General features: G+C 52.9%; 1 protein-coding gene across 2 annotated transcripts in view; it reads right to left on the minus strand.

Annotated features, from left to right (window-relative positions):
• Window positions 1-1,967: 1,967 nt before the first annotated feature.
• The window catches only part of RREB1 (ras responsive element binding protein 1), a 70,964-nt gene continuing 59,447 nt past the window's right edge, over window positions 1,968-13,484 (minus strand). The window contains exons 10-12 of one of the 2 annotated variants that reach the window (XM_012647005.1): window positions 12,614-12,778; window positions 6,574-7,392; window positions 1,968-5,335 (exon numbers count right to left, since the gene is read on the minus strand). In XM_012647005.1, the coding sequence (XP_012502459.1) occupies window positions 4,881-5,335; window positions 6,574-7,392; window positions 12,614-12,778 (1,439 nt within the window). In that variant the 3' untranslated portion in view covers window positions 1,968-4,880. The remainder of the gene's footprint in view (window positions 5,336-6,573; window positions 7,393-12,613; window positions 12,779-13,484) is intronic. The other variant, XM_012647006.1, reaches the window with a different exon arrangement.

The raw sequence follows: 13,484 nt of genomic DNA on the forward strand, positions 1-13,484 counted from the left end.
TATCTGTCTCCTCAGTGCCCAGGACAGTGCAGGGCACACAGCGGCTGCCCTGCAAACGCTCTGTTGAATAAATGCACAATCGAGGTTAACTGGGTCTTGGGAAGGAGCAGACAACCGAAACGTCGCCGAAAGCTCAGTATCATCCACGGGCCGTATCTGCTTTATTTCTGACAACTACAAAAGCAAAACTGATGTTTAAACGTAGGCTCTTTTCATTTTCCCCATCTTCTAACAGGTGACATAAACACGGAAAGGAGAGTTCAAAGGGAGGACGCAGAGAGCCACAGGTGGGGCCGTCTGTGTTGCTCGAGATTCTTTGAAGGCACTATAGAAACCCAAACCAAATTTTTTACCTAATTAACAGGTTATTCTTAATGATGAGGCTCATGTTAATATAAATCGCTATCAGAGCCTAAAAATAAATTCTGCAAAATGTGCCCACTGTGCATGTGGCTAACTCCCTCCTCCAGGACAGCCGCGGAGGAAGCCGCACGGGTTAGAGGCCTTCACCGCTCGCACAGGCCCTGCCTGCCCTCCGGCCACGCCCCTGCCCGCCTTGGCAGCCGTGTGTTCCCAGGCCCTGCCGCCCAGTGCCCAGCACAGAAGTGTAGGTGGGGCTCAGCCCTGGACAGGGAGCTGGGGCGCCCCGGCATGAGGGCACGTGGATAGGACGGTCTGCGGGGAGCTCTGGGTCTCGGGAAGGGGCAGCTCACTTCCCTCCAGGCCCTGAGATGGCCCCAGCCCGGCTTCAATTCCTCTGTGCTGGAAACAGACATAACAGCCCAGGACGACAGCGTTTGCCCAACATCAGACTTCCTTTTAAGTAAATGGCAGAGCTCTTCTAATTCATTCCATCTCTTCACCGCCTGAATGCCCTCTCTCAGGTCCCCTGCGCTCCACACGCAGCGTGGTGGGGTGCGGTGGGGGTGGCGCTGGCTGCAGGGTCCAAGCGCCAGGGTCTTTTGTATCTCGGCCGCAGGGACTGCCCCTTGCCTCACAGTGATCGGGTGGGTGTGGTCCAAATTCCATCAGGAAACCGAGTCCATCCACATGGGGGCTGTAAATGGTGCTCAGAGGCCAGCAGCACGCCCCCCAGGTTAGAGGGCTGTCTCCTGTGAGCTGCTTATCAGTTCTGAGTTATTTGGCTGTTTTATTTAATACAAGTCAGGACCCTCACTGTTATTTCCTCAGAGCCAGTCTCCTGGTGACGGAGGGGTGAGGGACACCCAACAGAGGGGCCTGGGGAGGCTTAAGGACCACAGGGCCACAACTCCGGTCCCGCAGCGACCTGGCACTTAGACGTGCATAGTGTAGCACACGCGATGCGTAATCCTAGCGTATCTGCAATTAGCTTCCTCTGTAACCAGCTCCCTTCGGTGCTGCTTTTTGAGAACCACTTCCTAGTTAGAGGACGTGGGGTTTTGCCCATTGCTGTTTGTGACAGATTCCCCCCACTGTGGGTCCTGACCTGCCCCTCCCTGGCTCACTGAAACACGCCCGCACTAGCAGATTTGTCCTCCCTCCACCAGTGCTGACTCAGTCCCTTGCAACGGGCTTGGAGGAAGAGGGAGGGAAAGGTGGGCTTCTTAGAGGAGAGGGAGCACAGAGAACAGAATCGTTGGCTTTAGCGGCTGCTGAACAGTGACCGAGAGAGGCCTGCACTGTGGTGTCTGCCTCGGTCTCACCTGCTGGCCCTGTGCGCCCAGGACGACGTCTCTCGTTCCGAAGCTCAGACGGAGGCGATTCCACTCTCTCTCTCAAGGCAGCCCCCACGACTGCAGCCAAGCGCTTTCTGAAGATGCTGCCCAGCTGACGGCACTCTCTCGGGCACCCGGGATGCCCGCGGTGTTGGGAAGCAGGCCTGTGACTCCCCGATGGCACCTGATACCTGTGGCCTGCCCCAAGCGGGCTGCGGGTTTGGGGACGGGATTGCAGCAAATCACAGGACGGCCACGTGACCGGCAATCTGCCGCTTTTAAAATATAACATTTATTGCTTAGATGGTTTGATACAGAACAGCTTTCTTTTCATTCTCAATTTGGAAGTTCTATACAACTGAATACGAGAGGAACAAAAAGTACCAAAACCAAACTTGTGATTCTCTGTTCATGTGGCATAAACCAGTTTTGTACATAACATGTAGCAGCAGTTTTTAAGTTCCCTTTAGAGAAATATGAATTCTACACATTTATTATTGTTTCCTGTTTAATGCATGGGCTGAAATCACTAGGATCAACTTCCTTCTTGAAGAAAGAGAGGAGAGGAAAGAGACAAACAGAGGGTCAGAACGTATGATGAATCTTTCTGAAACTGGCATCCGACTGTTACGTAGCTTCCCCAGCGCTGCCTGGAAAACAGCCTTTGGGGTCTTTTTTGTTTTGTTTTCACAGCCAGGTGTTTCATGTAGTGACTGAATCTCAGCATTGTGTCCATTAATCAAAGAGAAAAAACAAAAGAGAAAAAACTTGCACCTCAAAAAACTTTTCAGAAGATCCATATATATATATTTTTTTTGTAAAAGCCCTGAGAGAAGGAGAAAGAGAATCAAACAAAATGTATAGAAACAAATTAGCTGGACATGCAAACTAAGCTATGATTCACCCAGAGTTTAAACAAATCACAAATTTCACAGTTTAATATTGGGGGAGGGGCAGAACAACAAACAAATAATACATTTCTCAACCTCACTAATAAAATGTGGCAAGACCTTATTGACTACGAGGGTACAGATGAAGGCTAAATAAAGCTTTAAATCAATAGTGATTATTGCGAGCTGCAGCCCCGGCTGCACGTGGCCGGGAGCTGATTCCTGCTACATCTCACCGCAGCGTAGAGTTTAGTCACGGCTTCTCCCCACAATATTGCGAGTTTAGTGTGGGGAGTTGCAAAGAAAAACAAAACACAAAGAAACCCCAAATAATGACAACAACAAAAATAACAATAACAATCATAATAATAATAAAAAACCCTAAGGGATGTATGAACTGGTTTTAACTAAGTAGACCAAGGGATCATTGGTTCTGATTTGTATTCATCTCTACAGTAAATAAAACTTCGTTTTTAAACTGGTTCATACATCCCTAATACAGTTAAAATCATATATACCTCAACCTTTTTCCTTTCGTATGCAAAGACATCACTTTTCAGTATCTCACAACTATCTATCTTCCTTTGAAGTCTGGCAGGTTGGATTCCAGCCACTAGAAATGGTGAAGTGGAGAAAAGGGGGCGTGTGTGGCCCTGTGTGCACAAGTCTCAGTAAAGGAGCCCGAGGGGCCGTGGGGAGCCGGGGGAGGGACGTGGGGCAGAGGGACGCCGCCCCAGGGGAGGCAGGAGGCTCCCAGTGGAGCGAACACAGGGATCCCCGGCACGGGCTGGCTCGGCGTCCTCGAGCTCAGCTACAGTAGGATACATCCTCCTCGCTGCAGGTTCTCCAGCGGGGGAGTCTATCGCTGGCACAGGATGCTCATGGGTAAAAAGAATCCTGCCTTTTTGCACCCAGGGGTTTGGGCTATTTAAGAAACTAGAAACAGCACATTTATCTTCAAGCACCAACCCCGAATCGCAGGAAGGTAAATATAAACCTGTTTCTCATCTGACATCTTGCATGTGTAGTTTTATTACCAGTAGTAGTATTTCCTCGCTTTGCAAATGACAGTAGCACAGCTGGGTAAGGCCTGGACTGGGCTTAGCAGGAAGACTGGGGATACCTTGCTCGTGAGTGACGTGCTCCTCACTGCCTTGGCTTCTGGAAGCCGCCTCTGCAGTGCTCCGGGCACGCCCTCGCTCCTCCACGCCTGCTCCCCGGACGCCTGCATCCTCGCTCTCCCCTCTCTGAGCTGCTCCTTGGCCGTGTTTGGGAGGGCCGCTCACGGCCCCCGCTGGGTTCTGCAGTCACGGAAGAAAGGCTTGTCTGAGTATAGCAGAAGAGCTACCGCCCAAGGGTGCCAGCGGCAGCCACAGGCAAAGGTTTACACGGGGACCCGGGAGCAGCCAGGTCTCCCAGGACAAATATTGCCCATTTGTTTCTGCTGACTGCAGAGACCAGGAAACCGATGAACTAAAAATATATTAATAATAACGTTAATAACATATATACCGAAAAGGGAGAGAGGGAAAATCAAACGTATGCCATCCGTACGTGTTTTCCATGGTCAAGCTGCTGGGGGGAGGGGGGCTACACTCTTCTCTGTAAATTAAGAATGAATGTCTTGAAACTTGAACAGCAACCACGGCTAATGCTGAAAGAACAGAAACACATACGAGGTCGAAGCGAGAACCTTTCCTGGTTTTGGCTTGAAACCATATTGGAAGCCTTTATCAACCACATCCTGTAACACCAAGGACCAGATGACGGCTCCGCAACGTATCAAACAGAAAAAAAAGGTCTATCTGAGAAATTATCATCTTATCCACCTCTGCTCGGGTCACTCATGAAGTTCACATCATTTTCTTCCAGTTACGGCGATGGGTATCCAAGGGCGTGTTTTTTCTTGTTTCCAGCTCACAGAACGAACAGTGCTGTCGCAGGTTCACGAGGACAAGCTCACACGCACCAACACAAAAGGCAACGTTAATGCTCGAATGGAGAGGTCCTTTCCAGACAATTCATTAAAACATTCGTTTTCTTTTTTAAAGAAGTCATTTTGGAAAAACGACGCCCGCGATGAGGCGCAGGATCCGGTGAGCAGTCAAGGCACTGGGACGGGCGCGCTGCGGCCGCGCACGCCCGCGGTGAGGCTATGGCACTGGGTGGCGGCCACACTCGCGTCTCTCGCTCGCTCCCCGACAGCCGGAGGGAGCGAGAAACCTCGTGAGTACAGACTCAGACGCTCTGCTCTGCCGGCTTTCGTCTGTGTGCTGAGGGGGCGGGCGGGCTGTCACTCCATCCCCAGGAGCTGCGAGGCACCGTCACCAGCCGGGACCGGCTGGCCAGGCCTCTTGCTGCGCGGCTCCGGCAGGTCTCGTGCGAGGACTGCGGGGCTCTCGGCGTCGGGGTCGCCCCGGCTGGGTTCGGCCGCCCGCCCCGCGGAGGCCTTCTCCTCCCTGCGGCCGCAGTCCTTGGCTGAGGTGGCCAAGCTCTCTTTCCGGCTCCGGGTGACAGCCATGTGGTTGCTGGTGTTGGGAGCCAACTCGGCCTCGCTCTCCGAGACGGGGTTGTTGCCGCTGTGGGTGGACTCGTTCTCACTGTCCTCCTCACCCCGCTCGTCCTTGTCGCTGTCCTTCCCGTGGTGTTTGGCGTGCCTGGCTTTCTGGTGGATCCGCTGGTGGCGAACCAGGCTGTGCTTCAAGGTGAAGGTTCGCTCGCAGGTCTGACATTTGTACGGCCTCTCCCCTGGAGGACAGGAGAAAGAGATTGCGCGTCCATTAATGCTAGGGCCACCAGTACCCATCTCCCTGGGCGGCGCGAGGTGGGGACGAGGGCTCCCTCTCCTACTCAGCGAGAGCTCTCTTCTTCATCCGACTGGCAGACTGGCGAGGACACATATAAGGGCCACGCTTCTCTCCTGCTGCTCTCGCAACCTGAGTGGTCTACAGACTCATCCAGAAAACCAGAATCCCAGAAGCAGAGGCCTCGGGGACACGCAGACTGGCCTTGGCCAGAGCCTGGGGAAGAGTCTAGTGGTGGGACAGGAACAGACAGGAACAGGGGTCTCCCGGGCCTCTGCACGGACAGCAGCACCTGCTAAGCCAAAGGCAGGAGATGCTCTCTGCGTCTCATGCGGAGAACCCGGGGCTTTTCCGACGGCTCACGCACGGAGCCAGGAGCAGCCGGGACTGTCACTGTCGGGCCCAGGAATACCCGTGAGCCAAGCATGCAGTCTTCACACCCCTGAGCACGGGGCTGGTGTGGGGGGGCCACACACCTGAGGTAGGCCGTGCTGTGAGAGAGAGGGAAGCTGAGACCGAGACCAGGGCCTGGGGCTTACTGAGGAGGGAGGAAGGAGGTTTCTATCTTTTGGCTTCACGAGTATAACCAGGTCTCCTTTTTTCTGCCTAAACAAAGGTCCCTGCTTTGGGGTCTGCGGCCTACACTCTGCAGGTGGTGAGCGAGCCCCGAGAGGAGCGCGGGAGCCCTGCTACGCTTGTGCGGCAGCGGAGCCAATCACCTCCGCCCGGCCGCTATGCAGCCAAGAAGGGAAAAGCCACCTGACCCCAATGGATGACACAGTGCCTTCCCCACGGGGGCCTGGGGCAGCAGGTGTCTTTCCTGCCGCAGGACTAGACCTGATGAGACCATGGCCCCACGTGCCTAGCGTTCACCTTCTTCTAGATACCTGCCCGAGACAGGGCAGCCACCACACCATCGTACAGATGGGAAGACTGAGGCTCAGAGGACTAAGGGACTGATGCTAACGCTCTCCAAAGCACCACTGCTGAGGGACCACTCTCCTGCCTGGCTATAGGAGGCCCACACCATTTTCAAGGGCTAAGAGGACAATTCTTTAACTCCCGGTTTACCGGGGCCCTCCTGCTGGTTGCACACCAGCAAGCTCAGTGAATGCTCTACCGGCAGCCTCCGGCACCAGTGTCCCTCAACGAGGTGGGCCCGACTCGTCTCCCCGCCCTTACCTGTGTGGGACCGCATGTGCCGGGTCAGGTCCTGCAGCGACCAGAACCGCTTGTTGCACACGCTGCAGACTTTCTTCCTCTTGTCGGCCTTGCTGGCCATGCTTTTGGGGGAGTCTGTCTTTGGTTTCTTGTCATCATCACTCTTCTCCGAGGACCTCTTCTCGGCCGCGCCCTCCCCATCGGAGGGGCCCTCGGCCTCCTCCGTCTGCTTCTCGGCTGACGGCTCCTCCACGCCCGGGGCCGGCTCCGGCGCCATCGCCTCGGGCTCCGTGGGCTTCTCCTCCGGCTCAGGGCTGGGTGGTGGCCTCTCTGCCACTCCGCCCTCACCTTCGGGAGGTGGCCCACCCTTCTCCTCCCTGGGCTCCTGGCGGCCGTGTGCCTTCCTGTGGCGGCTCAGGGTGCCCAGGAACTTGAAGCTCTTCCCGCAGGTGTCGCAGGCGTGCTTCTGGTCCTGCGGGGCAGAGCCGCCGCCGCTGCCTACAGTGCCCGCCTCGCCCTCGGCCAGCTTGAAGTCCATGAGCTTGCTGGCGAAGTCCAGGTCCAGGCTCTTGTTGCTGGCCGTGTCTTCCTCCGCGCCGTCGGCGTCCCCGGCTCTCTCCTCTGTGCCGTGCTCCTCCTCTGGCTTCTGGTTCTCCTGGGTCCCCTTCTCTTCCCCACACGCAGGGGAGGCCGATCCCTCCTCGGCTTCCTCTGCAGGAGGGTCCCCTGAGTCTTGACCAAGCTCAGTGGCTCCCTGGGATGGCGGCTGCTCCCTGTCCCTCGAAGTGAGATCCAGCACTTCGCCCGCCGTGGCCGACGGCTCTGCGTCTGACTGGCTGTCTGTGTGGGCAAGCACAGAGCGGAGGAGTTCAGAGGGGATGCGGCCAAGGACGCCCCTTCCAAGGATGCCAGAGGGACTCACCTAGACCCACCCCGGCAGCCCCTACTCCAGACCCAGTAAGGACTTCTCTCGCCCCACATTCTCAACACCCTCGCACCCCTGAGGAGGACCAAGAAGAACCTGGGGACTTCAGAAAGGCAAAAACGGCCTCCACATCCCCGCAGGTGGGTTCCCAGGGCTGGCTGGGCCTCCACTGCCACACACAGGGACGCTCGGCTGCCCCCGCCCCGCAGGAAGGTGTGAGTGGCTCAGGCAGCGCAGACAGGGGCTGCGAGGTAGGAGAGGGGGTGCATTCCAGAGACTCGCAGCACTAGGGAGGTTGAGGAAGCCAAGTTGTAAGTTATTTTTCCAGTGCAAAGAGATTATACAAACATGCAACATTCACAGGGCCACCCCGGAATCCTCCAAAGCATGGTCTCTGAAGAGTTTCCTAGGAAATGGCCCCAAGCCTGCATTCTGTGTATCTACATGGTGCACACGCTCTTGCCTGACAGCTCACTTCCAGGTAGAGTTCAGAGGCTACAGGAGGCGCATGTGCACTTGAAGGTTTCCGGCCGCTGTCGGCCCCATGGGTGGTGGGAACGTCACCAAGGGAAGGGGCGCTTCATGCCAGGCTCAGCAAGAGCACGCAGGGAGGGGAGCCGACTGTGGGTGGTTTGGAGATGAGGGGTTCTGGGTTGCAGGCTCTCTCGGACCCTGACTTCCCGCCCTCTTGATTCGTTCCTATCTGTCCACTGCCCACAGCAAAACTACATGTGGAAAGTCCACCAGTTTTGAAGGATCCTCTTAAGGGAGGGCACTGTGGCAACATCAGTGACACCAAACGGTGTCAAAAGCACTACCTCGCCTTCTCTTTATTCAGGTTGAACTAGGACTTAATGACTTTTTTTTTAATGCACTGTAACGGTGACTCCCAAGCCGGCTAGGACCTGCTATTTAGCTGCGGGTCCAGTGGCCAAGTTATCTCTGCAGGGGTTCAGGAGTTCCTTGGAGGAGAATCGGGCAGATGGAATTCCTTTTTTTACAGCACACATACTAGATGCACCTTCCTCCATATGCCAGATCTGATTACAGTGCTTGAGCCAGCAAAGATTCATGCATCTAACCTGATTCGCACCTGATGTGACCAGACACAGCACAATGTCAACTCTCATCTACTATTCCTCTTTAATGACCTGTTTGCAATTACTTGCCATCAAGGTGGCCGTGGGGGCTGGGTAAGGAGCTGGTCCTGCCTCCTCCCATGCTGTAAAGAGACAGCACCTACCCTGCCTGGGGCTTTTGGCCTGCCTACAACCGCTTGCACAACTTCCGCTCGTTTCCTTTCATTAGTTTTACTCTGACTACACCTTTTGGCAGCCACTGTTTGGGTATCAAAAGTTTCAGAAGGAAACATAACTATGGTGTGAATATAAAGTTTTTCACAAGAAATGATTTTTGAGAATTATCTGAAAACTTAAACACTATGAATCCTGATATGTGCACACCAAAGTCTGGGCCACATTCTAAGGAAAAACTAAATGTTCGTTTTCTTGAATCATTTTAATAGAGAGTATCTATAGAATGAATTTTGGTATAAACTTTACAATAAAAATACAAAATGCCAATCTTTTTGTTGACTTTGTGCCAATTTTTTAAAAAAGGTTTAATCTCTGGTTACTTTCTCTTTGTCTCAGTATATCCTATGCTGTTTCCATTAATTTGTTTTTCTCAGCAAAGAACATGGATTATTTTAACTGTACAGAACATATTTAAAATGATAACCCTTGAAAAAAATCAAAATGAATTCTGAAACCAAATCCAGGTAAATATACTAATCAAACTGTGCCTGCCCTTGGGCCTTCCCTTGTGGGGATAATGGAGTGTTCACCCAAGTACAACAAAGGCCAACTCACTTCTCTTTGGACAAAGGAGGCTTGGTTGTATTCTACCAAGCTCCCACTAGGGGGAGTGTTTTAGCAGGGTAGCCGGTGCCCTTCAAGTACCAAACAACTCCAACTGATTTTTTTTTTTTTTTTTTTGAGACACAGTCTTGCTCTGTTGCCTGGTAGAGTGCCATGGCATCAGCTTAGCTCACAGCAACCTCAAACTCCTGGGCTCAAGAGATCCTCCTGCCTCAGCCTCCCAAATAGCTGGGACTACAGGCGTGTGCCACTATGCCCGGCTAATTTTTATTATTTTTTATAGAGACGGGGTCTTGCCACGTTGCCCAGGCTGGTCTTGAACTCATGGCTGCGAGCAATCCTCCTACCTGGGCCTCCCACAGTACTGGGATTACAGGTGTGAGCCACTGTGCCTGGCCTCAACTGAGTTTTATTAGTGACTCTTGTGAATACCAGCCTTCACCTCTTCACATATCGTGAATATGTAACTTACAAGGCCCGGTCCTATTTAGATCCCTACCCCCCCTCAACACCCACACTTCTACATGCAGGTAGCTGAGCTGACTGATGGCTTTTTATACGCAATGCTACCTTAAAAACATGCATTTCTCCTCTGTCCATCAGTTCCTCATCTGTGTTAAACATCTAAGAAAACTGCTGGAGGAAGCAGAAGGAATCCTAGTAGACTATAAACTCGAAGTTCCCCCTACAGCACGGTGGAGACTCCCCTATTCAGCCCAACAATTAAAGCTTATTGCTTCCTAAAACTCAAATGTTCCTCCACAGATGGGGCAGGCAACCAATCTAGTTACCTGATCGGACAGCGCCCCTCAGTGGCAAGGACAAAGGGTGTCGGCCAAGGGCAAAGTGGGCCAGGGCACCTCTCTGCCCAGGATTGTGAAGAGTTTCAGTCTAAATGTGAATATTCAACATGGTCCCATTTAAGGGAGACCCACCACCACTATGGCATTTTTAGCATTCTTTTGGGGGAAAATCTTTGGGACATTTTATTGAACGACCTTATATGACTGAAAAGTCAGACCTATGTTACAAAACATGTTAAGGAATTTTAAGAAAATGTGATCTAGGCTAGGCATATAAACCTAGAAAACCCCTCAAGAACTTCCTTGGTCATTTCCTGCCTTTTTTTAAAAAAATGGCCTTCCTCCAAAGCCTCACTTTTAGCTTCATGGGAGGGAGCCCCAAATGAAGCCCTCACCCCACCTCCATCAGCTTTACCTGGTTTTAAAATTTCTCCTTGAAATCACCAAACTCTACCTCCCTAACCCCCTTTCTCTCCCTCTGAAATCTCAGGCCTTTTTCTCACCATGGATTGCGACCACAATTAAACCAAACATACTTTCTCTTTGCTGGTTTCACATTATGACTTTCGGTGACTTTTCTATTTCCAGAGGCTTTGTCCTTTCAAGAAAACCTATACAATTTCTGGGGCAGGGTGGAGGTGGGGAAGGGCTTTCATGGGATTTGGAAAAACAAAAACTTTTAACTGTGAACTTATAAATACACCCACAGCGTAAAACTTGGTGCTGAGCTGAAGCTGAGACCATGACTCCGATTTATCACTGTGTCTGCAGCTTCTAGGCTGCCCTCGGACGTCAGCAGGAATCCCAGTGAGATCCCATGTGGTCACGACGCTGAATGCGACACGTACACCCAGCGTGAGTTCCTGCACTTTAAAGAATTGTTTGCGAACACGGGAACCCAAGGCTCCCTTCAGCTCCCTCCACCATCAGCTGCTCTCCCTCCTTGGGAACTGCTATGGGAAGAATCACAGGGCCGCTTTCTAAACCAGGCTGAGAAAACGTTCCAGACTAATGGGTAAGACGGTGGCCGACGGTTAAATTAAACATTAGTAGCGTGGTCTGCAGCAAACGTGTGCCCTGCCAGCATGGCCGTGGCTTTCGTGGGTTGGAAAGCACATCGTCCTTGGCTCACGGAGATCTAAGCGACGGCAGGATTCCGTGGGCATCCACGCCTTTCTTTACTCAAAGCCCCTGGTGAATCATGTGGAAATGGGAACTGGGGAAGGAGGGCGCAAACTGGCCGGCATTTTCAGCCCCTCAGAGGGTCCGATCCCGACTGGAGGGCCAGGCAGGCAAGAGCGCTCACGATCAGCTTCCCAGGCTCGGCAGGAGGCGTGGGGAAGGGCGACTCCAGTGGTCACGGACTCCTCCTCCTGGAGGAGCTCCGTTCAGATGGGCCTTGCTCCCGCTGTAACTGAGGCGAGAACAAGAGGGCTGGGGGGGCTAGGGCTAATGCCCCACCCTCTGTCCACACGGACTCCTGGGGCAGGGGGTAGGGGGCAGGGTGTCTCCCAAACACAAAATTACACCCCAGGAGAACACAGGGGAATCTCCCCGGCTTCACGAACAGGGAGCCTTCTAGGCCCGGAGGACTGAATCCAGCACTGTTCCTACCCAGCGCCGACTGGGGCAGTGTCTGAGCAATCTGTTTTGTTGTTCTGGGGGGCGGAGGATGGAGAACCCGGCAGTCGGAAAGGATGGAGCGTACCGAATAGAGGACACGAGTCAATACAGAAGCTGTAAGGGAAGAAAAGGCGGCGAAAGACCTGCTGGGCAGCCGTTAATCGCTCTGTGGGGGCTGGAGGGGGGAAGCACGCGTCAGACAGAGAATGGTACCCGGATTCGGGTCAAGCAGAGATGTGATTAAAGAAAGGACATGCAGAGTGCTTTTTCAAACAGGACACAGTTCTATACCGGGAAGAGAGTTACTGAAAAGAGAAACACTGTGCTCCTCCCCACCCAGGGCTCACACCCCTTGTTCCCGCAAATACCCTGGCATCCCAGGGGGCCCATCCCTGCTCCTGAGCAGGCTGCAGAGGCTGGAGTTCCCCAAACCTGTAAGGTTTCACATCCCTTTTGGATGTGTTCACGCCAAGGGCTAAGAATTGTAGCTCTTCCCTTATATCCCGCCTCCCAACATCAGGAACAAAGGCGTCTTCTGCTGGGAAGGAGACATCTTCCCTAGCAGCCCGGAAACGTCACCTTGGGGCGCAGCCATTGTTTCCCCGAACTCCCTGGGCTTCTGGCTCAAGAGCCAGTCCTGCTGTACATCTATGCCGATCTGCCCCAGGATTTAGGCTCCCAATCCTTGTCAGGGCCCACCTTTCTGGGCTGCCAGCTCTGGGTCCTACTAAGTAGCCCCACCACAGCTCAGACACCGAGGTTTGCTACAACTCTTAACTGACCTCCTCTCTCTCCCTCTCTCTCAGTTCTCCATCACCTGGCGGCACTACCTGTGCTATCATGGGATCCAACATCACTCTCTTTTGACTGGGGGATAAGCCCGTTTCTTCTCAGGGAACAGGTGGTAACTCCGTGTTTGCGCAACTGGTGGCGTTCACAGTTAGATTTGGTAGAAAAGAAGGCATCGCATTTTTGACAAGGGAAGGGTTTCTGACCTGAAGCAGGAAAAAAAATATATATTTATCTGGCTTTCTATTGCAATGAAAAAGAAAAGTAGCTTTTGATTCACTCTCCTGGGACTATTGGCATTTGTTTCCCCGCCTCCTCCACCCTTTCCTTTCAAGAAAATAAACACATTTTTAAAAAGATTGAGAACACCAATAACTATGATCGTTCTCCCTTCTCCTGAGTGGAACGGAGTGAGTTTATGACTTAAGAATAATAAAAGAAAGGTAACAATGAAACCAAGATTTGTATGTTTAAAGTAAAACAATGGTATTACAATTAAAAGTATTACACGATAAAAGATAAAAGCGAATGTAGGGATTTTAGAACGCAGCAAGAAGACACCTATGTTCTACCACAAAGAGAAAGACGCCCTTTAATGGTCTCTGGCGCGGCGAGCACACTGTAATTACGGATGCTGGGAGATCGCATGGGACGAGCAAGCTGCCCGGGCCCTCCCGGAGGGCTCCTGGACCCCTGGATATCTTGAGGGGGCCACTCAGGCCCTGCCCAGGGGGCCAGCTCGCTCCTGACCTGGGTGGCTGTGGCTCTCCCACACTGAGTTTCCCAGGACAACTCCTGTCTGACTTGTCGAGACATCCTGCAGTGACCTCTGCTCAAGGTCACTGTGGTCCTAGCTGGCAAGAGACAGGAGGTCTTCTCGTTACATTAAAGGCTCTTTGTTCCCCTTGCTTG

The sequence above is a fragment of the Propithecus coquereli genome, unplaced genomic scaffold (assembly GCF_000956105.1).
Source record: "Propithecus coquereli isolate 6110/MARCELLA unplaced genomic scaffold, Pcoq_1.0 Scaffold253, whole genome shotgun sequence".
NCBI classification, from domain to species: domain Eukaryota; kingdom Metazoa; phylum Chordata; class Mammalia; order Primates; family Indriidae; genus Propithecus; species Propithecus coquereli.